Source organism: Paroedura picta, chromosome 16, assembly GCF_049243985.1.
Source record: "Paroedura picta isolate Pp20150507F chromosome 16, Ppicta_v3.0, whole genome shotgun sequence".
Lineage (NCBI taxonomy): Eukaryota > Metazoa > Chordata > Lepidosauria > Squamata > Gekkonidae > Paroedura > Paroedura picta.
This window is the reverse complement of record NC_135384.1, coordinates 2,644,049-2,669,565: the sequence shown is the minus strand read 5'-3', so window position 1 is coordinate 2,669,565 and position 25,517 is coordinate 2,644,049. Positions and strand designations below refer to the sequence as shown.

Sequence of the window (25,517 nt, the reverse complement as noted above, 5' to 3'; positions counted from 1 at the left end):
ACCCAGCAGTAATCTCAGGGCTCTCTCAGCCTCACCCACCCCACAGGGTGCCTGTTGTGTTGAGAGGAAGGGAAGGTGACTGTAAGCCTCTTTGAGATTCCTTTGGATAGAGAAAAGCGGCAGATAAGAACCAACTCTTCTTCTTCTTCTTCTTCTTCTTCTTCTTCTTCTTCTTCTTCTTCTTCTTCTTCTTCTTCTTCTTCTTCTTCTTCTTCTTCCACTGCCAACTAATAGGGCCACCCTTCAAAACTAGCTAAAAGAAAAGTTCAATAAGCTGCAGCTTTCCTTCCAAGACAATCTGAAGATGTGAGCAGGACTCATGAAAGCTTGTTTTTGTTTTTGTTTTGTTTTGAAAGCCACCTGTTTTGTCGTCTTGAAGGGGCTGCTGGACTTTGGCTCTTTTCTGTTTTCCTAGGACTGGCAGAAGAACCTAGCAAAGCAAGGTCGCACATACCTTGGTGTCCACCCATTAGACCCCAATGTCTAGACTTGGCTGGAGCCAAGCCTTTATCCTGGCTTCCAACAGAACTCAGGAGATAGAGTTCACAGACAGAAAACTCACGTTGAAATGCTTTTCTTTTAGAAAATAAATTGTTTATTACGAAATTATAACATGGATGCCCCCCCCCCACCTGATACTAATTATGCGTCGGCTTCCCTGGAATAAAATTGTCCTGGATACAGAAAGTCCCAGTGTGGAATTTGAAGAGGAGGGCTTTATCCAGGGGGCAGAGTCCCAGCTGAGTCCGGCACCCACCCTACCAGCCCCGACAGGGAGGTCCAGAGGTCCTGGGAAGGGGTGGGGCACTTAAACCCCCTGCCCGGGCTGACCAGTTCCCCGGTCACGTCATGGGAGGCCGTACATTAAATGAGAGGTAAGTCCATGCTGGCAAGTCTGACTAGTTAGGGTTTGGGTGAGGAGAGAGTTTGGTACCAAAGGACGCTGGGAGAGAATGAATGCATAGAGTAATTTATATAGGGTTTGGGGGGACAGGGCCGAGGGAAGGGGAGAAAAACATAATCAACACAGCACAGAGAAGCAGAGGAGCGAAAAGAAGACCCTGACAATGTGAACCCAGACAATGTGAAAGGCGGAGAAACGGAAAAGACGATTTTTTAAAAAGGCTGTTTGAGTGGGAAGGGAGCAACCTAGGCAAGGACGCAGCAAAGGGAGACAGCAAAGAAACGAGGGGAATGTGTGAAGTGAGCTGAGGGGACAGATAATCAAGGGGGAAGAAAGAAGAGAGAGAGTGCGAAGGAAAAATAATTTAAAGTAAAGGCGGAAGAAGCAGGGGAGAGGCGGGACTGACAATGGCAAAGCGACAGTAGGAAGAGACACAGGAAAGAATGCGAATGACACAGAAGCCAGGAAAGAGAGACCGACGTAAACGGGGATGAGAAAGAAAAAAGCGTTCTCCAATCATGGACAGCTTCAACAGAGGACGAATAATTCAGCAAACTGAAGAGGGAGGAAAAGAACAACGAACACAAAAGGGATCGAGAGGGACGGGAGATAGTGCTGTTCCGCCTTCGTGGTTCCCCCCCACCCACGGTTTCTTTCAAGTTGGGGGTGGCCCGTCTGGGGCCCCGTAGAGCTCGGCCAGTGTTCGGAAGAGGGGCCCCCATTCCTCCAGATATTCGTATCCCCCCGCTTCGCTGTCACCGGCGCACGAGGAGCTGGGGGAGCTGAGGGAGCCGGCGGAAGAGCCCTGCCCCTCGTAGCCGTACACCTGGATGGAGTCGTAGGGAGGGACGGAGGGGTCGGCATCCACCTCGCTCAGGCGGGCAGCCAGGAAACTGGCCACGTCGTGGGGCTGTGGGGGGACACGGGTGGCCAAGGAGGGCGGAAAGAGCGGGCGAGGCAGCACGTCACGCCGGAGGAGACGTCGCTGCTGCGGCGGCGGAGGGGCGGCGTCCGGGTTCTGCAGGGCGGCCATGTCGAAGGCCTCGGTGTCCTCTTCGCCCCCGCCCTCATCGTCGTACGTGATGATGTTCTCGCGGACATCTTCTTCTTCAAAGGGCAGCAGCGCCGCCTGCTTCTGCCTCCGGAGGGCGACAAACAGCAGCACCAGCGCTGGAGGGGGATTGGCACGGAGACACGGATGGCGTGGCGGGAATAAAGCAGGCGGAGATGAGTAGGGGTTAGTCAGACAGAATGTGAACCCCTCACACACTGCTTCTCTCCTTTTTGGGGAGGGGGGAGTGCTATGTAGGATTCAGCACAGCGCATCCCTCCCTAAGACTCTTGGGTCCTTGGGCTTCCGTACTATTTGACCTTCCCGATATTGGTGGAGCTCCTCTCTCTGTGGTTACAATCTGGGAATTCCAGACTGACGACCTTTGACACAAACAATTCCTCTTTCTTTCCAGTCATTGCCCTTTCTGGGGAAGGCTCAGTGCCCCTCCCTTTCTGTTAAGCTCCTCCCATCTCCTCCCACCGTTTGGGACGTCGCCATTCAAAGTTGCCTTTCCGTATTGAGGGAGATCCATGCTAGGTTGTATCCTGCTTTTGCTGGAAGTCCAATCCAGGGTCTCTGCACACCCACGGTTCTGCAGGTCCTCTCCCACCCCAGTAACTTGGACGCCACCGTTTCAACCAACCTACGGAGATTATTTTGTTTCCACAGAGCCTGACATTATTAAGAGCATTTGTTCTATGCTCTCTAACCCCTCACTCCTAGGGTATTATTTTAACTAACCCTCTTCTTCCCTGCACTTGGGTTTCCTCTGTGTGCGTAACTCCGCCTTCTGTGGCAGCCATTTTGTGTTTGCGCACACCACCCTCCGTCCGAAGTTGCCCACGGGCTACCGAAGGTCGGAGACCGCTGACCCCACGCCCTTTCTCACCAAGAAGTGTGCCGACGCATGCGAGGATGGCAAGCAACGCTCCTGTGCTGAGGCCGGCGGGAGATCCCAGGGCCTCCGGCCCACATGAGTGCATGACCCCGTCCCGTCGACACCGGCAAATGCTGACCGTGAGAGTGGGGGAGCCGGTGCGGGTGGGGGAGCCGCCGTCCACGATCTCCAGGGGCACCAGCAGGGATCCCCCTTGTGCGGGCAGACGAGAAGCACGGAGAAGCAGAGACGCAGAGTTATCTGGTGGGGGAGGCAGAAGGGAGAATCTAGGTCCCTCCTCAAGGCCGTTCTTGACAGGTGAGGCATGGAAAAATCTGCTGCTTAAAAAGTTTCTGACACATTTTGGGGGATGTAGCTGTTCACGCACTCATTGACCTCCTGCTTTTAGACAACAGCCAAAAGTGAGGAAGGGCCAGAAATGCAGGGGCCAAGCACACCGAGAGCAGTGAGGGCAGCGAGTCCTTAAATAAATCATGGCATAGTTTCTAACTTCTCTGGAGGGCCAGTTGCATTGCGAAGGAATTCCATTTTAATTTGTTAAATAAGTTCCTAAATAGGAGTGTCCAAACTGTGGCTCTCCACTTTTCCACGGACTACAATTCCCACGAGCCCCTGCCACTGCTGGCAGGGGCTCGTGGGAATTGTAGCCCATGGACATGTGGAGAGCGGGGAAGTCAGCCATGGGGGCAACACCCACCCTTGTTGTCTCGCACGGTCACGTTGGGTTCCCTCGTCCCAAGCGGGGAGCGGATGATGATACGGCTCACGTTCCCGTCCTCGTCCCGATCCATCACCCGGATCAGCTGGATCAACTGGGAAGAGAGAGGACGGGAAAGGAGGAACCAAATTCATAATTGTCGGTCGTCTCTCGCTCAAGCCCATTACGCTCCGGCATGCCGGCACATACTTACTTGACCGGGCGTGGCCGTGTCACAGACAAAGGGCTCGTAGCCGTACTCCAGTTGGGGTGGGTTATCGTTGACGTCGAGGATTTGGATGGCCACTTGGGCGTGGGAGACCTGCACGGGGCTGTCTGATAGCAAGAGAGGGGTGTGTGGAAAAGAGATGTCACGCAAAAGCACACACGCAGCGCAACGCAATGAAACACAGCCGGGTGTGGTACGCCCCAGTCCGATGCGGGAAAGACGCGAAATGACATGTAGCCGGCACATACGAGCAACAGTGGATTATCCGAAGGAGTAGACGGAGCCACGTTTTTGAAGAAAGCACACAGCCCACCCACCCCAGGCAAAAAAGTTGCAGCGGGCGGAAGCCAATGAAACAGAATGACACGTGGGACACGCACCACCATCCGTGGCCACGGAACCACAGCGGCCGCAAAGAAGGAAGAAGGCAGAGAGACAAGGTGCAGGGAACGAACGGGCCAGTGAGATGCCACCGCACCCCGACAGGCACCCGACGGCCATGATCAGGAGCATGCAGGAAGTAGCATGGGCACAGAACACCCACCCACATCACGTGACCGGCATGCGACCAGCAAGCCATCCCATGCGAGCAGAACACAGCCGACGAGCAGCCACGTGCAAGAACGCATAAGTTCCCACAGAGACAACAGCCCATGCAGTGGAGCCAACGACAGACCACCAATCCCATAAAATGGATGTGCCACAGCCCATATGACAAGTGGCAGAGATGTGGGCAGGAGGGAGCAGGCAGAGAGGTGCAAGGAAACAAGCCAACCAACATGCAGTGACCGCCACAAGGACATGGAGGAGGAGAAAGACGTCGGGTCAATATTGGCCAACGGGGGAATCTCGCCCACAAGTGGGGCGTTCCCCTTGCAAACCCACCTGACCCTTACCAAGTTCAGTGGCCACCACGGTCAAGTTATGCCAGGGCAGCACCTCCCGGTCGAGGGGCACTGAAGTCAGGATCGTCCCGTCCTGGGAGTTGATGCTGAAATAGCGCTCGGGGTCCGTGTGCGGCAGGACAGAGTATCTAGAAGATGGGGGGGAACCTGGGGTCTCAGGTTGTCGTGGCAACCAGGAATCAAGGGCGTCACTGTCACTCCACACACACCTACACACAACCAGCAGTCCCCCCCCACGTGTACGGTAGCCCTCTGCCGTTACCGGATGACGCTGCTGGGGGAATCGAGGTCCACGGCCGTCACCTTGCCCACTAGAGTGCCCGGGGGGCTGTTTTCGTAGATGGCCAGCCGGTACTCCGGGCGCGAGAAAGCCGGGGGCTCATCGGCATCCTCAACCGTGATGCGGACGGTGGCCACGTCCTTGAAGGGCCCTTTGCGGATGTACTGCGGGTCGATGAGCGTATTGGTAGCCTCCACGCGGAACGTGTACGAGCGGCGGGACTCGAAGTCCAAAGGCTGGGGCAAAAGGCAGGAAGATTTTGAGCAAGACGAAACGTAGGGGAGGGGGTTTGGACTAGATGACCCAGGAGGTCCCTTCCAGCTCTATGATTCTATGAGAAAGAACAGGTTCGAGTCGTTTCAGAGGGTAGCTGCATCCGTCAGTCGTAGAACGGCTCGGTTTGAGTCTATTCACATATTTTTCGGGGTACGGACTTTCGAAGTACGAACTTTCGAGCGCCAAAGGTGTCAAAGGGAGCTTTGACTCTTGCAGCTCATCCTCCCAAAACCTTGTTGTTCATAGAATCACAGAGATGGAAGGGACACCCAGGGTCATCTAGTCCAACCCCCTTGGTCATCTACTCGAGGGTCATCTAGTCCAACCTGTTCTGGGTGGCGCTGAACCCCATTTCCTGAGCACTCCCTTGGCAGCCGCTCCCAGACATATGTTATCCCTTACACCACCACTTTCGTTCAAACATGTTCAGCAGCCTCTGCTCCTGTCCTTCACTGCCCAGGGGTAGAGGGGATCCCTGGGGGTAGGGAGGAAGAAGGGTCAGGGACCCCGAAATCCAAGGTTCATCGAGAACGGGGACTCGATGGCCTACCTTGCGTACAGTTATGATTCCATCCTGCCCCAGCGCATCAGTGTGGACGGCAAACGCCTCTGCGCCATCTCCTCCATCCAGGATGCTGTAGGCTAGCACCGCATTCTCCCCTTCATCAGGGTCGTGAGCCCGCAGCCGCCCCACTGCCGAGCCGGGGGGTGCTGTCTCCACCACAGAAAACTGGTAGGAGCCTGAGGTTTGGGAAGGAACAGAAACCATAGGAGACATCCGTGCACACGTCAGAGAGAGACAAAGAAACACATATATATAACTAATAATACTGAACCCAGAATGATGCTCCCTGCGACAAGGACCCTAAACAGTTCCACAGGGCCTGTAAGGTAAAGGTTAAAGGTAAAGGTATCCCCTGTGCAAGCACTGGGTCATGTCTGACCCTTGGGGTGACGCCCTCTAGCATTTTCACGGCAGACTCAATACGGGGTGGTTTGCCAGTGCCTTCCCCAGTCATTACCGTTTACCCCCCAGCAAGCAAGCTGGGTACTCATTTCACCGACCTCGGAAGGATGGAAGGCTGAGTCAACCTTGAGCCGGCTGCTGGGATCGAACTCTCAGCCTCATGGGCAGAGCTTCAGACTGCATTTCTGCTGCCTTACCACCCTGCACCACAAGAGGCTCATAAGTGGCCATCCAAATCTTACAGGGCCTGTAAGACGGAGCAATTAATGACATTGAAAGTCTGGACTCCCTATTTAACACACCCAACTTGAGGACAAAGGACTCCACCGAGGGTCAAAGAAAGAACACACCTACATGCCTTCTCTCTCTAAAGAGGCCGCCTATCTGGAATTTTAAATCTTTCTGAGATTTATGCTAACCATTCTAGCTTTTGTATGATTTTAGCAGTTTTATTTGATTTCATGTGTTATTTATGACGATTGAGGCAAGCCACCCTGGGCCCTCTGGGGAAGGGTGGTATAGAAATACAAAAATAAATTAAAAAATAATAAAACCACTTTATTTATCACAAACTCAGAGGCATAGAGCCTGGGGAGGACATAGCAAAGGTTTGGCGTCTGTTCACAACCCTGTTTCCAAACTGCCTTTTTAAAGCCTTTGTGATCGCCGAGCGCTCCGTGTGAACAGCAGACTGAAGCAGGCCGTTAGATGGGAACGTCTATTTTGGGCCCCGTTTGCTTGTTTTCGCAAAGAGCGTCATTAAGGAGCCTGGCTAAGCAGGTAGGCCGCTGCAATCGAAGGCCTCCCAAAGGTCTCTTGAGCTCCGAGCCATCTCGCAGGCCGTAGTTAGTAAAACTAATTAACTGATGAACTGTGAAGATTGCAGCTGAGCTGGGCAATTTCTTTGCTTTGTTCCTGGCACTTTGATCCCGCCGGCTCAGCCGGTTGGCCTTCCTTCTAATCTGAAGGGGCCTGGTGTCGTGGTTGAGAGCGGCAGCTTCTAATCTGGAGAACCGGGTTGGGTGCCCCACTCCTCCTTCACGCGCAGCCCGCTGGGTGACCTTGGGCCTGTCCCAGTTCTCTCAGAGCTCTCTCAGGCCCACCTCCCTCACAGGGTGTCTGTTGTGGGGAGAGGAAAGGTAGGCAATTATAAGCCACTCTGAGACTCCTTTAGGTAATAAAACCCAGCTCTTCTTCTAGAGTTCCCCGTTCGGGATACAAAAGGCTGCCTCTGTTTCCCCAGCTGACCGGCATTTCGAACTCCGTGACAAAGACTCGATTTTTCCAACTCACTCTGTGGGAAGCGGGGTGGATTATCGTTGACGTCGCTGAGGGTGACCGTGACGGTGGTGCTTCCGGAAAGGCCCCCCGCGTGCCCCCCCATGTCCTTGGCCTGCACCACCACAAGGAATTCCGGCTGTGTTTCCCGGTCCATGTTGGGGGTCGCCGTGCGAATCACGCCTGCCGTTGCCAGGGAGCAAGAGGAGAAAGGAGAGTATCAGAAAGAGCGAAGAGAACAAGGGCTGGCAGATGGATGGATGCGGAAACCCCCCCACTCCAAAATCATGGTGAATCCCACGCAGTTAAGAAGAGTGAGTAATGAAGAAACCGAGATGCAGAAAATCTAACCTATGCTGCATCAGACCTTGGGTCCATCGTGTTCACTCCTATCTACTCAAGATGGCAATGGCTACCCTTCTGGATCTCAGGCAGAGGTCTTTGCCATCACCTACTACCTGGTCCTTTCAACTGGAGATGCCGGGGATTGAACCTGGGACCTCCTGCATGCCAAGTAGAGGCTCTACCACTGAGCCAGGGTCTCAGGTCAAGGTCTTTCCCATCCCGTCCTGCCTGGTCCTTTCAACTGGAGGTGCCGGGGATTGAACCTTGGACCTCCTGCATGCCAAGCAGAGGCTCTACCACTGAGCCAGGGTCTCAGGTCAAGGTCTCTCCCATCCCCCCCTGCCTGGTCCTTTCAACTGGAGATGCCGGGGATTGAACCTGGGACCTTTTGCAGGCCAAGCAGAGGCTCTACCACTGACCCACGGCCTCTCCGCAAGGGACAAAATGGATGAATGAGAAGAGCATCGATCCGGTGAGCCTATGAATGAATACACGGATGGGGAGCGGAGTTAAAGCTGGACCAGGTGGCCACCAGCAAGCGAACAGCCTCCTCCGCAGAGACAAAGAGGCACCTGGAATTCTGATTGATCTTCTTGAAGCACTTCCTCTAATCACATACACCCCTGCTCCGTTAATGAATACCAGCGCGCTCATCTATCACTCCCAAACCCAGGAACGCTGGCATAGCACTCCCTGGATTTCAGATGATGATAGATCTGCCACACCAGCGGTCTCGAAGTACGAGGCAGAGGAGCGACAATCTCATCCGAAGAAGACAGTGTCTTGTAGGGACGCCAACTCTGGGTCAAGAAGTTCCTGGCTCTTTGGGGGTGGAAGGTGAAGGGTGGTCTTTTTCAGACAGGGCACCTTCGTGGGTCTACTCCTATGAAGTCCACTGTCCAGGGGAACTGATCTCTGTATTCTGGGGATCTGTAGTCATTCCAGAGGGTCGCCAGGCCTCACCTGGAGACTGGCATCTACAGCACCTTCACAACAAGAATTCTGCCCTTCTAACCCAGACTTAATTTGAGCAGACCTCTGAAGGTCAGGACTGGGCTGCGGAAACATGAGGTGCAGACCTGGGGTGGATGGGGGACCTTATTTGAGTATGCTGTGCAGGTCTCTGGAGGGCATGAGCTTAAATAGATTTCTACCAGATCTGTGTTTACAGCTTGGTGTAGTAGTTAGGAGCAGTGGCTTCTAACCTGGCGAGCTGGGTTTGATTCCCTGCTCCTCCACTGGCAGCCAGCTGGGTGACCTTGGGCTAGTCACAGCCTTGATAGTTCTGCTCTCACAGAGCAGTCTCTCTCAGAGCTCACTCAGCCCCACCTACCTCCCAGGGTGCCTTTTGTGGGGAGAGGAAGGGCAGGCGGTTATAAGCCACTTTTGAGACTTAAAAGCGGGATATAAAACCCAACTCTTCTTCTTCATCTTCTCCCAAGCTCAACTGGTATCTGCATTCTACCAGGGGTTGGGCTAGATGGCCCTGGAGGTCCCTTCCAACTCTATGGTTCTATGATTTTCACAACATGCTCCAAACCCATTTGAACCCATCAGACCCCACAAGAGTCTGATGCCTTTCGCTTTCCCCCCCATCTCTCCTTCCCAGCACAATGGGGTGATGTTTGTAATGCTGCCCTCCATCCCCCCTCCCCGTTGTGTACCCGTCTGGGGGTCGACGGAGAAGAACGGCAACCCCTCGAGTACCGTATAGACCAGCCGGGCGCTGTTCCCGTAGGCCGGGTCGTCCGCATCGTGGGCCGTCACCTGGATCACAGATGTGCCTGCGGAAAGGGGCGAGAGCGAAAGAAGAACAGAGCGCTACGTGCCTGCAGAAGGTTTCGGGGACAACCACGTGTGGCGTAATGTGGGAACGCAGGCCTACTAGCCTGGCTGCTGAGCTACCATCTGCGGGCGGCCCATCAGGGAGAAGGCAGTGCGGCCGTTAAGAGTGGCAGCTTCTAATCTGGTGAGCCAGGTTTGATCCCCCGCTCTGCCGCACACAGCCAGCTGGGTGACCTTGGGCTCCTCACAGCCCTGATGGTGCTGTTCTCACAGAGCAGTAACATCAAGGCTCTCTCAGCCCCACCTCCCTCATGGGGTGTCTGTTATGGGGAGAGGAAAGGGAATTGGGTTTGTAAGGCGCTCTGAGACTCCTTTGGGCGGTGAAAAGCGGGGTATAAAAAGCAACTAAGGCAGAATCCATGCATGACGACAATTCGACACATCCGGTAGTTTCGGGTGTCTGACGAGGCCCTGATTTATTCATTTTCCTCGTTGCCATTTGGACCTCCGCTGCTATGCGTGGCTCGAAAGAGTCGGCAAGGCAGTTCTCAGATCTCCATAAAAATCCCAATCAATAAAACGCATTAAAAATGGAAGAGCAGCCATGAAACAACAAACCCAGCAGCAACGGAGACCCGAAAGAGCAAGTGAGGGTGGGAATAGCTCCCGGACGGGGCCGCAGACGAATGCGTGCGGAGGGGACGCCATCTACAGGCAAGCTAAAATTTCCGCTGCCAAACTGCCTGCTGCAAAAATAAAATAAATAATTCAAGACACCTGTGCCTCCCCAAATACCCACCCCGACAGCGGGCTTCCTGCCGTGCCTGAGTCACTGCACTGAGCTTGCTCCCATCCACCAGCCACTGCCGAGGACGGATCCTTCTGCCGGGAGTCAGCATGGGGTGCAACTGGGTCAGCCCCCCCCCCACCAGCGCAGAGATGCAGCAGACGAGACTCCGCATTAGGTCTCTGTCTGAGTCACTGTTCTAACCTCCCGCCCATCAGGAATCAGCCCCGGATCACAGGACAGGGAGGGGGAGAGCAGAGCAACAACCAAAATCTGCATCTGGCGTTTGCAGATACGAGCTGCAGGGCCCGAAGGAGTTCTGGGCAGACACGGCCCCCGTGGCGCTCCGAAACGAGCCGTCTTGTGAACAGGAGCGCACGAGAGACGGGAGCAGCTCCAAAAGATCTGATCCCGATTTGTACCTATTCGTTCGCCGGCAGGAATCCGGAACGGGTTGTGGGAGAAACAAGATCTGGCCCCGCCGTGGCTCTCCCTGAAACTTTTATGGCTGCTGACACTCAAGCCATAAGGCCAGCTGCAGGCGGTTAGCAGCCCGAGGCAGAAAAATCAAACCAGTCCCCTCTCGCACATGAAAGCACATGGAGGCACGCAGCCGACAGAGAGGCCCCAGACCCTGCCTGGGAGAGAGGAGGGGAGGGGTGGACGATCCCATTCTGTCGGGGCCCTGGCAGAACGAGCCCTTCTCCCTCCGGGTTCTGTGTTTTTCCCACAGGGGGAGGCGAGGAGGAGACGAATCTGAACTCGCCTCCCGCTGGGACTCAGCAGGAGAGCTTTCTCCTGCCTCCATTTCCTGGCTTCTCCCGCAGAGAGCGGGCACAAGAGGAGGGCGGGGAGGCAGCTCTGAGCACGCCACAGGCCCAGCTGGATTGAGCTTCTCCCTGTCATTTTTTCCTTTTCGGGGAAGTGGAGAAACAGCCCCGAGATGTTCGCCGTCCAGTTCGGAGTGTCCTTGACGCCTGTATTATTCATGAATCATTCCCCAGGCCTGCCAATCCCTGCAGGTGTCGCTCCAGATGTCCTTCTGCCCCGGAAGGGCACTGAAGGGCATTCTGTGGGTCAACGGGAAGGGGGCTGCCCGGTGTTTAGACGCGCCACACTCACCCACGTTGCTCATCTCGGGCACCGTGGCGTGATAAGGGCCCTGCAAGAAGACCGGCGCATTGTCGTTGATGTCTTGGACTTTGATGATGAATTCGGACGGGGGCTCCAGGGGCCGGTTGGACGCCCGGTCCACGGCTTGAGCCAGCAAAGTGTACTGGGCCTTCTCCTCCCGGTCGAGCGTTTTGGTGACGTGGATGTTGCCCGTCTTCTCGTCGATCACGAAGACCGTGCCCGCCCCCTCTCCGGTGAGCACGTACTTGATGCGGCCCTCCCCACGGTCCACGTCCGTGTGGAGCTGTCGGAGAAACAGAGCAGAGAGGTGGGTGAGCGGCACTGACCTCGCGGTGGCCAGGTGTGCGCAAGGCGCACAAGTCCTTCCAGGGCTCACAGGTTTGCACACAATTTGCCCCCAGGGCTTCTGGATTCCCCCAGCCCTGCCCCCTGGGTTTACTTGGTAGCCTCTGTGAAAGAGGGCAGAACTAAACTTGCCACCAAAGCAATGTAATTTCCACCTGCAGAGCCAATCAGGTCTCCTGGGTTCTACCCAGCTTATGAAAACACCTCATGTACAACCTCCAAGCTCTCAGCAGGTGCCACGGCGCCCACGGGCACCACTTTGGGGACCCCTGCTTGCAGGCTCTTGGGAACAAAGGGCACACAAACGAGCCGCGCAGAAGAAGGAAGGGAAAAGGGGGAAGAAGTGAAGGAACCCTGCAAGTCCAATGTCCCCTGCCAAGCTGGGAATCCCTGCCAATCCAGCCTCTTTCCTCCACCCTCCAGACCGAATCCAGGAGGCTCACCCTCCCGATGAGGACGGGTTCTGGTCCGGCATACTCCTCGATGACGAAGAACTGGTTCCAGACCCAGCTCCGGCGGGACCTCAGCAGGGGCCGCTCCCAGCGCTGAGACACGTTCCCTCGGAAGGACCCGGCTTTCGTTCCCTGGCTGGGGGGCGCCAGCCGGCCCACGCAGCCGCAGCCTCCCAGCCAGGCCAGCAGGAGCTGCAGAAAGCTAGCCATGGCTCGACCCTGCAGTTCACTCCTCCTGCGGCGGAGGGCGCCACTCGACAGTACGGCCCATATATAAAGAAGGATCGACTACCCCATCTGGGCGGACCTGTTGGGTTGGAGGAGAAGAATGGGCATTAGGCAAGAGCTAGCCACCCGTCGCATAAACCCCGGGTTGGCCAAACTGCGGCTCTCCAGAGGCCCCAGTGGACTACAATTCCCATGAGCCCCTGCCAGCATGGTTAACTGGCAGGGGCTCATGGGACTTGTAGTCCCTGGACCTCTGGAGCGCTACGGTTTGGCCAGCCCTTGATTCCAGTCCAGAATTCCGTCTCACGCGGCGGCCAACCAGGCCAACCGGACAGCCAACCGCAGGGCACAGAAGCCGAAGCCGAAGCCTCCCCCGGCCGTGGGGCTCAGAGGTCGACTGCCTCTAAATGTGGAGGCTCCTTCGGATGCCAGACCCACAAACGGCGCCCCCCACCTCCCCGCAGCACCACAAAACCCGCCACTGGTGTGCCTCAAAGCTGCCTTCTACTCCTCACCCCTCGGTGGCGGCCGCCTTCTCTCGCTCCCCTCCCCTCTTCCGTCTTCTCCCCACCCGCTCAGTCCATCTCCTCGAACTCTCCCCCCGCCGTCATCCAGCTGTCCGCAGAGATCTTCAATATGCCCGTCTCCACGTTCGCCTGCCTATCACCAACCTGTCCGTAGACAGCACTTAACTATTCATCGGAGCCATCTGCCCATCCATCCGTCCATCCGTGCAGATTATTTATCTACCCCTCCGCCTGTCTCTCCCCGCCTCCCCCCACCCTCTCTCTCTCTCTCTCTCTCCGTTTTGTTCTCACTTTCTCGTTCTCCATTCCCCTCAGGTCCTGCTCCCCCGGCCGCCCCGGAGACAAGAGAGAGAGAGAGAAAGAGAGAGAAATGATGGATGGAGCCAGGAAAGGACAGACACAGAGAGATAAACGCAGGCACAGGCAAGGGCGGCCCAAGACCGGCAAACGGCCTCAGAGCGTACGTCTTTTGGAAACAGAAATGGCCCCCCCTCCCCAGTACCCGGTATGACCCAGTGGTGCAGATGGACAGAGGACAACGGGGACGGTGGCGGGCACCAGGGACTCGTGGACAAGATATTTCAGACGCGTTAATCTCCCCGCTTTCGTGGCACTGGCAGGACCTCGAGGGAACGGGCGTGTGCCTCCTCCGTCAAGGGTAGCAAGGAACCAAAGCCCACTGTCCTCTCTAGTCGAGGGCCGTGGAGCACAGAGCCATGCTATGGTTGCCGACTCAGGGTGGGAAAATTCCTGGAGTTATGTGGGGGCAGCCTAAGGAAAGGCTCCCGGGGATACCTGGGAAGGTGTCCCGCTGTCAGAGCACAAGGAAGGCCACCAGGCCCCGCTGCAAAGGCCCCGTGAATCCTTAAACTGGCCCTGGTGCTACAAGACCCCCGAATCCTTATATGGGGACTCTTGGTTTGGTGTTATTTCGACTGGCGGAAGAGCTCTGTCTTACAGGCCCTCCAGAGCTGTTTCAAGTCCTGGGAGGCCCTGGTCTCACCAGGGAGAGCGTCCCACCCGGTTGGGGCCAGGGGCGAAAAAGCAAAGGAAGGAGTCTGGTGGTAAAGGCCCCATGCCGAATGTGGGCAGCTGGATTACAGAGGAGAGGAGCTGTGGTTCCAGGGGACCTCCAGACCCGACCTGGAAGTTGGCACCCACGTTGCAGTAGAAAAGAGCGCGAATCCAAGCCGTGACTCTCGAAAGCCCCTCCCCTGCCACGAATGTTGTCAGCATTTCAGCTGCTCCCGGACTAGCTCTCTACTACTGCTACAGATAGACTAGTGCGGCAACCTGTCCTGACCCCAGGCTCCAAATTTGTCCCACTGGGCCCCAGTCCACCTTCCAGCCCAGCCATTGCCAATTTGGAAGGTGGCCACCCTGCTCGCCCCTCGGCCCCCGAATTGCCCTATCCCAGCAGCACCATTCAGCATGCCTCTGCGGTGCCCTCTGCTGGAGGGGGCGCCCAACAGCCCCCCCCCGCCCCCCGCCGCACGGCTCTCTCCCTGCGCCCTAATCGCCACAATTCATTCCGCACGACAACAGAGTCCGTCCCTCGGCTGCTCCTTATTGATTGGAAACGAAGATAAACAGCAAGGAAATGAGCAGGGGGGGGGAGTGCGCAAGGAGGCAGAGGGCGCGGGTCCAAAGGGGTCTTCTTATCCCCCCCCCCCGCTGATCTAATTTGAGACACCCGGAGGGGGTGGATGAGTTGGGGACTGATCCTGGATTCCTGGCCTCCGTTTCTGTGCTTGCAGGGGCCGAATTCTAGCCTTGAGATGGCTGGCTGGGTGCATACATGCATGCGCTCAGGGGTCTGTGGCTTCATGTGCTGGCATGGGAACAGGGGTGTGGAGGGGGGAGACAAAGCCTTCGACTACAGGGAGTTGAACTTATGCAAAGCATCCTCCCCTTGCCCCTGGGAGGCTGCTTTGCCTCCTCTTTCCCTCTCTCCCTTCCTTCCTTCCTCCTTCCCTCTATTTCACTTCCTTCCTTCCTTCCCTTAGCCCTGAATCCTCTTCTCCTTCCTTCCTTCCTTCCTTCCTTCCTTCCTTCCTTCCTTCCTTCCTTCCTTCCTTCCTTCCTTCCTTCCCTCTATTTCTCTTCCTTCCTTCCTTCCCTCCCCTCCCCAGGAAGGAGCCCTTGTCTGCAAAGAGCCCTGTGCACCATCTGGATGTTGCCCCAGCACAGGGGAGGGGGGGCCTTGGGGCCAAGAGCCAGGCTTCTCCAGTCCCAAATGTCTTTGGCCAGTCCCTGAGGAAAGCGGGATAGGTTGCAATTTCCCCCCTCCTCCAAGGCTATCCGGAGGTGACAGATTTCAGATACTGGAAAAAGGATGTCGGGAACAGGAGAGGGAGAGTAATAGTTTGCCTTATCAGCCGCGGATAAGGGTAGGAAGCAACAGGTTTAAATTACATGAAGATAAGAGAGTCCAGACAAGGAGGGGGGGACAGAACTCCCCTTCTAATATTCTTAGTCGCTCAGCCACCCAGCCCCAGCAAGCCCAGTCCTGCCAGATCGCAGAAGCCAGGTCCTGTTGGCCCTTGCTCGGATTTGGGTGGGACACCTCAGAGAAACGCTAGAGCAGGAGTAGTCAAACTGTGGCCCTGACCTGAATGAAGGAGAGCTGGTTTTTATACCCCACTTGTCCCTGCCTGAAGGAGTCTCAAAGCGACTTCCATTCGCCTTCCCTTCCTCTCCCCACAACAGGCACCCTGTGAGGTGGGTGGGGCTGAGAGAGCCCTGGAAGGACTGCCCTGTGAGAACAGCGCTATCAAGGCTGGGACTAGCCCAAGCTCACCCAGCTGGCTGCATGGGGAGGCGTGAGGAATCAAACCTGGCTCGCCAGATTAGCAGCTGCCGCTCTGAACCACAACACCACAAATGGCTCAGGCTAGTCCGCCCTGAAGCAGGGAGACCCCACCAGGCAAAGCCGTCTCCTGTCTCTTGTTTTGACCTGGACGGCCCACAAAAGGCTGACCTCAACAGGTCTCGGAAGTGATGGCCAACCACCTCTGGGCGAGTCACCGTAAATTGGCAACTGGACGGCACTCTCCACCCCGGTTCTGGGCCTGGCCCTCTTCCCCGGCCTTTGTCTCTCCCGTTTGCCTTTTGTCCCCAGACGAAGCGACAGGTTGCTCTCGCTAATGGGAGCTGGCAGCGGCCAGACAGGCGTCGCCAGAGTAGAATCGCCCAACCGGGCCAGGCAAAGCAGGGTCAAGAGTCCATTATGCCGGTCAGCAGGGAGTTCCCCTTCCCGCGTGACGTTTCTAATAAGACATTATTTCGTTTTTACGTCTCACCCTTCCCTAGTCGGCTCAGGGCGGCCAACGGCAGGTTCCAAAAAGCCGGCGCATAGGACAAATATCAACCCACGCTACGTTTCAGTTTAAGCTAAAACAGCGTCTTCTCCCCGATTCAAAAGTCCTGCTAGGCGGCTTCCGGAGGGATCTCGTGGGCCGGACGGTTATCGAGCAGCGAGGCCGGCGTCTGGACCCGGAATCCAGCCTGCCCTTGTGAAAATCCCCTTTCTTCAGTGTCGGGCCTTTCCCAGGATAGTCCAGAGCCCTGGGTGGCCGCTGGATATTTAGTTAGCCGGGCTGCTTCCTCCCCCCACCCAGGCCTGCCCTTCTCCACTGGCAGTAAACCGAGTTTGGCAGTCCAGCTCCTGCCACCGCGTTCTGCACACGCATGCCTCTCAGCGCCAGGGAGGCAGGGACACGGAGGGGGCAGAACTCCGGCCCAGATGACAGCGGCTCCTCGGCTGTCCGAACCATGACCCGGTCTCATCGGATCCGGCAAGGTGAGCGGGAGCAGCTTCGGCTGGATCTTGGATGGGAGACCACCGGGGATCTTCGGAGCTGCTGTGCAGAGCACCCAAGGACGAACCAACCGGCTCTGAACGGCCCCGGCCCCGAAAACCCCAGCGGACCCCCATGAGTCAGCTGTGAGTCGACGGCACCATCGGATCATCCCAGAGGGCTAGCTGTACCGCTCTGCAGAGGAAGGGCACGGTTTGAGCCCGAGGGGCACCTTAAGGACCCCAAGGTTTCCAGGGGAGAAGCTTTCCGAGTCAGAACTGGGGGGTCTTTAAGGCGCAACCGGACTCGGACCCCGTCCCTAAATTGGCACCCAAATCTACTGACTGCAGAAGGGTTTCGGCCCACGTTCAAAAAGGGCAGGCCTTGCCAAAAACCAAGGCCTGTGGATACAGAATGGGGAAAGGGCGGCCGTGGATTAGCAGGCCCCTCGAACACAACGGTCACCCTCCTATTGAAAAAATCTGCACCATCAGTCTTTCAAAAGTGCCAAAAGGCAGTATTCTCTCCCCCCCCCCTCTTCTTTCAATGCACATTTGATTGGCCGGGTGGCAGCTCTAATCTGTGCTAATGATTGCCTGTGCCACACAAAACGGATGGCCGTTCTTCCAGATGACTCAAAGCGAAATAAAAATGACTTATTCCGTAGGCACCCCGCCTCGCTCCTGGGTTAAAACGGTCTCTCTCCCCTCAGAGCCTTCCCCGGGAGATCGAAGGGCCCCGTCTGGGATTGTTCTCTGTCCAGACTCAAGCGCCAACCAGCCCGCACCCTAGCTCTGCTCCACTGAGGGCACTTTGGCCATGCTCAGAGCACCTCTTTCTGTGGCTGAGTCCCCTGGCTGAGTCCGTCCACGTTAGGAGCTGAAATCTGGCACCGACTGAGAGCATTTTTCACCTGTGGACACCTTCTACTCTGGAATGTGACACATTAACGTTATTCATGTGGAACAACCGAAAGCCAGGCGGCCAATTTTTAAAGCTCCGACGTCCGGTCTAGTCCAAGTCAATGGAGCATTTCTCCCCCCGCCCCCGTTTCATTGTACAGATCTAGGAAATGCGCAGAAAGATGATCTATATTAATTATCCAGTGTGCCAACGAGGGAATATCTAGGAAGCCTGGTTCTCCTCCGCAGCAGGGGCTGCCGTTTTGGAAGCAGGTATTTATCCTGGATTAATTAATCCCGATTTAAAGGCACCGATTACGGCCACCCATCCTAATCGGCTTGAAGCAATTTCGAGCCACCGTGCCCAGGGCTTCCGTCCATTCTTCCTCGAAAGGGTTGCCAACTGTTTTATGGATCCCGCTCCTGTGCAGAGCATCATCCGGCGATTGGAAACAGAGCCAGCCAGAGCTCTGCTCGAGATCACAGGGGGGCAACGGCTAACCTCCGACTCCATTCCTCGGATTACATCTCCCACCCCACCACCACCTTAAAATGCCCCCCTGCTTTGGCATAAGAGCATCTCCTTCCACCAGGACACAGGGGCAGAGGAACAGTCTTAGGAGCTGCGCATGGGAGAAGGCCCACCCTCCCCACACGTCTGCAGGAGGAAAGTGCTCGGCTTTTAATTTATATGCATAAATATTCAAAAGAAGAAAAGTCCACATATAAATTTTGCATGTAAACCACTGCTGCTTAAATTAACGTTTTTAATAGGCTAATTTGGAAGGAAGGAAGGAAGGAAGGAAGGAAGGAAGGAAGGAAGGAAGGAAGGAAGGAAGGAAGGAAGGAAGGAAGGAAGGAAGGAAGGAAGGAAGGAAGGAAGGAAGGGGAGATTTGCACCCAAGGATTCCTAGATGACTGCTTAAATCATCCATAGGTCCGAATGGGCCCCCTGACAATGGAATATTAATCCCCCACAGTTTCTTCTCTGTTTCCTCCCCTTCCCATTTCTGTGCTTCTGCTCAGCCCCCCTCCCCTCCTGCCTCTGCTGATGCATTTCCCCCTCCAGCCTGCTCTCCCACTCCCCCCCCCTTCAAATCTAAGCGGATTTTTTAGGATTAGTTATTCCCAGACCCTAGGAGAATAAACTCAACAAATCTTATTTCGCCTCATCAGAAAATTGACTCCAAGCGACAGGGGGGTGGGGGCGCTGAAGCTGGGAGTGTGCGCATTTGCGCGCCGGGCTCAGATGTGGGGAAGGGGACCCATGGCAGGAAGGGGATCAACGTGGGATAAGGGGAAAGAAGGGGGCTCCGGGCAGAGGGGAAGGAGCCGCAAAGGGACAGTAGGGGTGGCCCACTGTGATCTGCATTGGAAGAGTTGGATGATCCTGCTCTGGGGAGAGGGGTCAGACTAGATGTCCTCCTGATCACCCCCCTCCCCGCTCAGGCAAAGGAGACAATTCTACACGTTCCTCGGCGTCTGCCAGAATTCAAAGGTCTCTGCAGGCGGTGTGGAAGGATGAGCCGGCATGGGGGAGTCACAATACAGTGGGGGAGCAAGGCCAAGAGAGGGGGAGGACTGAATATTGAATCAGAGGGCTGCCCAAGCAAAGGCAGCCAAATATCCCGTGGAGCATTTTGAGGAGGACAGGTCTCCCCCAGCATTGGGGAAGGGACGCCTTGGGGGAGAGGTGAAGGGGGGGGGGTGAAAGCCAAGGGACAGGATGTGGGGTTCTACCCTAGGGAGCAGGGGGGCAAGATGGGACATTGGGGGGGGGCGCCTGAATCAAGAAGGGCTGGGAGGTGATGGGGGGGGGTCTTGCAGGGTAGCTGGAGGCATTTGGGCCAGGTTTGAGCATCTGGGATGCGGGAAGAGGCGCACTTGGGGGGGGGGGCAGGGACACCTGGCGATCCCCTCCAGCCTCCTCCTCCTCCTCGCCGGTGCCAGCAGGTGTCCCCCCTCCCCTCCCTCCCTCCCTCCCCGGCGCTGCAGTCTTGAGACTCCCGGGGTAGATTTACGACCCGGGGCTGCGTGAGCGGAATTCCGAATGAGGCGCCCCTGAGCCGCCGGAGAGACAGACGGGAAGCGGGCGCGAGCGCCGCGGAGGGCGGGGGGGGGGGGATCTGGGGGTCCCTCGCCGTCGCCCCCCCCCCCGCGCCCAGCCCAGCCGGGAATCCCGCCAGCCGCCCACCTGCTCTCCGCCGCGGGGGAAGTCTCGCCGGGAGGGCGCGCCAGGAGGCGGGCGGGAGGGAGGCAGGGAGCCCGGCGGGGGCGCCTCGGAGCCCAACCCGGTCCCCAACCGGCACGTCCCTCGTGAAACTTTCCGTCCCCGACGCCCGCCAGACGGTCGGTCGGTCGGGGGTTTGGGGAGCGGACCCGGAAAGTGGGAGGGGGGGAGGGGGAGGGCGGCAGATGAGCCCCCCCCCCTTGATGCACTTCTTGCAATTGGGGATTCCGGGGCGTCCCCCGGCCACTCCGGCGACAAGGCGCTTGGAAGACCCCCCAACCCCCCCCCCAAAATAAAAAATTGCAAAAGGCAAGCCTGGGCTGGGGGGGCTCAGTCCCTCCTGCCCCCTCCCCACTTGGGAGCGCCCCCTCCCCCTCCCCTGCGGGGGGGGGGTCCTACCTGGCTCGGCGGGGCTCCGGAAGGGGGGGCGCGGTGCGGGGGGGGGTCCCGGCGGCGGCGGCGGCGGCGGAGGGTTGCGGGAGGCGGCCGCCGCTTCTGCAGAGCTGCTCGCCCGCCGCCCGCCCGCCTGCCCGCCGCCGCGACTACGCTCGCTCGCTCGCTCTCCCGGGAGGGGGGCGGGGGGGGCGGTCTGAGCGGGAGGGAGGGGGGAGGGAGGGATGAGGCCGCCCCCCCATCAGGGAGCCACCGCGCCCCCCCCCTCCAATCCAGGTCGGGCACTGCGACAGTGCCCCCCCCTGCCCAAATTGGGTCTGCAGTCGGAGGGCAACTTCCCCCAGGCACGGAGACCCCTCCGGACCAGCCTCGCCCTCCCCCCGATAGCGGGGGGCTCCTCAGCTCTAACCCCCCCTCCAACTTGACCCATCGCCCCCAATTCTGACCCCACAAGGCAGCCTGACCCCCTCCCCCAGCTCGGAGCCCCTCTCATTACTGTCTCACAGACCCCGATAACAGTTGAGCACCCCCCAAAAAAATCACACCCCTGCATTCAGACCCAGGCCGGGGGTCCCATCTCGGCGCCCCTTTTAGGGCCAAGTCCCTCCCTCCCCGTGTGCCCCTGGCTCCCACCACAAGGCTGAGAGATGCCCAAAGGAATCCGGATCGCTTTTCGGGAGCAGGGGGTGCATGCATTAAAAAAGAGCGGCGCCTCGGTTCATGTGCAGAGTGCATTTCCTCTGGGCGCTGAAGGGGATGCGACGAGTCTGGGGGAATGGCTATAATAATCACAAGGACAGACAGCCGCTCAGTTCCCAATACTGAACCTCGGTCCCTCTTGGCTTAGAAATTGAAGCCTCCCAAATTTGCCCCCTCCTCAGTTCCTTTTAAGTTTGCAGCGCCCCCTTCTGAAGGCTTCCTCCACCTCCCCCCCCCCCCCAGCAGTCTCCCTCTCCCTCTTTCTCTTCCCCCCAACCGGGGGCAAGCCCATTTCCTCCCCAAAATGAATTGTTTGGCTGTGATGGTGTTTTAATGAGCTCCTGAATATTTCAAGGAAGCGGAGAGGTGAAGGGAGGCAGGGAAGGGGGGGGAACATGGAGGCCAGGTGGGGCCGGGCGGGGGTCAGCAGGGAGCAGGGGGCCGGTCCCCCTGCGCTCCCCTGTTCCCCCTCCCGGGCCTCCCCGGCAGCCAGGATCCTGCCCAAAGGGGGAGCACAGCAGCCCCCTCCCCTCTCCCCCCCCCCCACTCCCCAACCGACTCTCCGGCCCCCTGAATTATTCAGGCGAGGGAAACTTTGTGAATTCCTAACGAGGGCTCATTTTAAAAAATTGATGGTGGGGCTCCTGCTCCTGCAGCCTGCCAGACAGGCAGAAATGGGGGTCCCCATGGCCTCCTGCCTTCTGCAAACTCCCCCAGGGGAAGAAAATGGGGACTGGGCCTTCGAGGGTGCAGGTGGGGGTGGGTGGATGGATGGGGGGAGCCTGGGGGGGGGAGCGTCTTGCCAAAAGCGCCAAGGAGATCCAAAGACGGGGGGAGGAGGAAGCAAGGAGGGGGTCCCCCCAGAAAGGGGGTGTTGGAATGCAGCTGCCCAGCAGGTGACCCTGGGTCAAGACAGGGAGGGAGGACAAGAGGATATTGTCATCAAAAGGGAGGGGGGCTGAAGCTTGAGGGTGGTTTGGGACCCTCGGCCGTTTTGGGGGGAGGCCAAGCCAGCAGGGGGGGTGAGGGTTGGGGGGTTGCTGGGGGGGGGGTGCGTCACGCTCGTAGAGGCCCAGCGGAGGCCGCTGGCGGATTCATTATGGGTCTGCTTTTAACGATCGATTGAGGTTTAATTAACTGGCTGCGATTATTTGAGGGAATTTAAATAGCGTAATTAACCCGGCGGGGGAACTGGGCTGTGAGATGGAGGTGGGGGAGGGGTGAGATAAGGCCTCTGGCCAGGAGGGAAGGGGGGCGAACCCCAAGGGCCACGGATGGGGAGCGTGGCGGGCCCGGAAGGTCAATTTCGGAGCCGGCAAAAAGATTGCTGCTCCAACAGCCGGTGCTGGTCCCCGGCAGCATGGTAAGGTTACCAGTCTCCAGTTGGGGCCTGGAGATCTCAACACAGGTATTCCTGGAGATTTGGGGGGGGGGTGGAATCTGGGGGCGGCAGTGTTTTGGATGTGGCGAGGCCTCCTTGGGGCATAATGCCAATTGAGTCCATCCTGAAAAACGCTGTTTTCTCCAGGGGGAACTGGGATCTGCAATCTGGAGAGGTTATAATTCCAAGAGATCTCCAGGCCGTACCTGGAGGTTGGCAAGCCTTGGTGGCTGATGGGAGGCAGAGAGGAGGAAAGCCGGGAAGGCCGTCGGGAGGGGTGGGACTTTAGTGGAGAAGGTCAAAGGGCAATTTCCTCACTCAGATCCTTGTGCCTGCTTGGGCCTTTTGGGGGAAGGCCACACCTGGCTAGGGCGCCGGCAAAAGATTTGGGAGCTGCTGTGGTGAGTGGGGGGTCAAAGGTCAGGGCGGAGGGGACCAGGCCTTTTGCAAACCAGCACCACCACCCCTCCCGTGCTCTGGGGCTCCTCCTGGTGCCACGGCATCAGCGCACATCAGTGGCGCAACCAGAGAAAGAGGTGAAGGAGAAAAGCAAGAGCAGAGGAGAGATAAAAATAGACCCACCAGGAGAAAGAGGACCCGGGGGAATCGCGTGGGATCCGCTCTGATCCCTTCCCCTCCCCTCCCAACAGGCCTGCCTGCCACTTGCTGCCTCCGCCCCCTTCCCCACACTTTTTCGAGGCCTCCACTGCCCCACAGCGCAAGCCCTCCTCTCCTGGCCCTGCCTTGCCAGGGAAGCCATCCAGGCTGTTCCAAGCCAGCGCCTTGCAGGCTGCCCCCTCCCAACCTCCCCAGGGCCAAGAAAGTTCACAACTGGATGGCCTGATTCCAGCTAGGGTGTGTGGGGGGGGTGTTGCCCAAACTCCCTAGGGTTGCCAAACTCCAGAAGCAGCCTGGAGATTCCCTTGGAATTACGACAGTTCTCCAGAATGCGGAGACCAGTTCCCCCCGGGGGGGGGGGGTGAGCTCGAGGGCATTGTGCCCCAGTGAGATCTCTCCCCTCCCTGAGCCCTCTTTTCCCTAGCCTCTCCCCCCCACACAAAAAAAAATCTCCAAGAATTTCCCAATCCAGAGCTGGCCACCCAGTTCCCGCCCCCACAACCTGGCGTCTCATACAAAGCAGCCGGCAGCCCTAAACGGAACGGTTGCGTAAAGGTGTATTTTAACATGAGGTTTATTGATTCGTAATGGTTTTTTCATGCCGCTATTTTGCTTTATAGGAATCTTGCAGGATAGAGGCAGAATATATACATTAAAAAAAAAAAAACCTACAGCATACGGACCCCATAATTCAACGAAAGGGAGTCAGATGGAAGCCCTGCGCTCATCGGCCGACTCTGCCTGTTCATCTTCGTGCTTTATTTTCCCGGCATAAGAGCGAGAAATGAAAGCTGTGCTTCACAGGGCTCTGAATTTTACGCTTGACACCCCATCCCGAGTTTCTGTCCCCGGGAGGCCAGCATCCCCACAGAGCGGGAAATAGATCCACAAAAATACGAGAGATTCAACTAGATATGTTTGTGGAGGAGAAGACCGACCGGCAAGGAGCCGCAAGAAAAGCTCGGTGGAACCTCCTTGTTCAAAAGCAGCGTACCTCAGTCGGAACGGAAGGAGCTGAGGATCGCCGCCAGAGAAAGGCCTCTCTCTTAGCACCCTGCTTTCAGGTTCACGCATTCCTTTCAGGGTAACCGACCTCTGCCTGGAAATCGGCGGTCACTTTGGGAGACCTCCAGGCCCAACTGGAGGTTGGCGGCCAAGAGCTTGTGGGAGGCATGACCCTGACCTATGCCAGGGATGGCCAAACACGCACGGAGAGATCTCCTACAAACCCAGTGGAAGCACAGCCAGCTGGTACGTAGTGCGGGGTCCGGGGTCCCCGCTGTGGCCCAGGGAGAGCCCCATCCCTCCTGGGTGCAGCATCGGCAGGAGACAGTGTGGCGTACGCAATGCGATCTGCTCAGGGGGAAGCATCTCAGGTCTGTGGGGAGGACTTAGCGGGTTTCTCCAGCCGGCCTTTTCGTTTCTCGTCTCCCCGAGGGGTGCCAGCTTCCCGGAGGGACCTGGGTAATGCCCAGAATGACAGCCAGTCTCCAGATGATGCAGATCTCCTCCCCTGGGGAAGACGGATGCTCTGAAGGGTTATCTCACACCCACAACCACAGCACTGCTGAACAAAAGGAGAAAAACCCACCCTATGCAAGTATAGCAAGGGGTCCTTTCCGAAACCGGAAACTCAAGAGCACCCTCCTTCGAACCATCTCGAGGGGCGAAGTTCAGAATCCGAGCCGGCGCTGCTACAAAGCTTTCCTTTTGATCTTTGCCCGTTCCGTCGCGATTTCTAAACACCGTGCGTGCTTGTTATTCCCTTATTAAATTTTCTGACATTCTGAACACGGGCAGATTGATTTCTGGACTTGCCCGCAGCCCAATTCAGTCGCGCTTATTGAGGAGGAACAAAGGGGGCGAGGAAGAGGTCAATTCCTCTCCATCCCCGGTTCGTTTGTGCCTGTACTGCCCGCAAAGCGACAGGGAAGAGCCTGCAAGTGCCAACCCAAGAGCACTGGGAGTCTAGGAGATACTATTCGCGATTAGGTATGTTCTCCAGGAATAAGGGAGAGAATGAGAAAACTGCAGGCTTTCCAAGTTTCCATGAAGCATAAGCTAGAGAGACCATTTCCCCACACTTGCCTTCCAGTTTATTTTTTTGACAAATCTAGGCTTGGGCTGTTTTTGTTAAAATAAGTTTCCTTTTCTGAAATAATGCATTTTTGGGAGTGGGGGGACAACTTTTCATTTGTTGAGCTTCACGATAATGCAGTTACCATTACTATCTGTGCAGCGGTAGATCTTGCACTCGGGACCGGGTGCAGGGTCGCCTCCCCTCTAGCTGACTCCCCACCTGACCCCGCCAAGATGCAGTTGTTTATACTGCCTGGCTTGGTCCCACGGCGCCTTCCCTTGTTGGGGAACGTGCAAGAGACTGTGCCTCGCCGTGGAATTTGC

The 25,517-nt window shown here is 57.2% G+C and overlaps 1 protein-coding gene across 2 annotated transcripts; it reads right to left on the bottom strand.

The window, feature by feature from the left end:
* Positions 1-569: 569 nt before the first annotated feature.
* Positions 570-20,571, bottom strand: CDH24 (cadherin 24). Of its 2 annotated transcripts, XM_077314141.1 has the most exons (12): positions 20,423-20,571; positions 12,328-12,643; positions 11,528-11,822; positions 9,498-9,617; positions 7,504-7,671; positions 5,794-5,984; positions 4,950-5,203; positions 4,679-4,815; positions 3,768-3,889; positions 3,554-3,668; positions 2,848-3,096; positions 570-2,074 (listed from the first exon to the last, which is right to left on the bottom strand). In XM_077314141.1, exons 2-12 carry the CDS (start codon positions 12,544-12,546, stop codon positions 1,560-1,562), a joined length of 2,385 nt encoding a protein of 794 aa, XP_077170256.1. In that variant the 5' UTR covers positions 12,547-12,643; positions 20,423-20,571; the 3' UTR covers positions 570-1,559. The 2 variants fall into 2 exon arrangements, with proteins under 2 accessions (XP_077170256.1, XP_077170257.1); XM_077314142.1 differs by lacking the exon at positions 20,423-20,571 and having other exon boundaries at positions 9,541-9,617; positions 12,328-12,536.
* Positions 20,572-25,517: the final 4,946 nt, after the last annotated feature.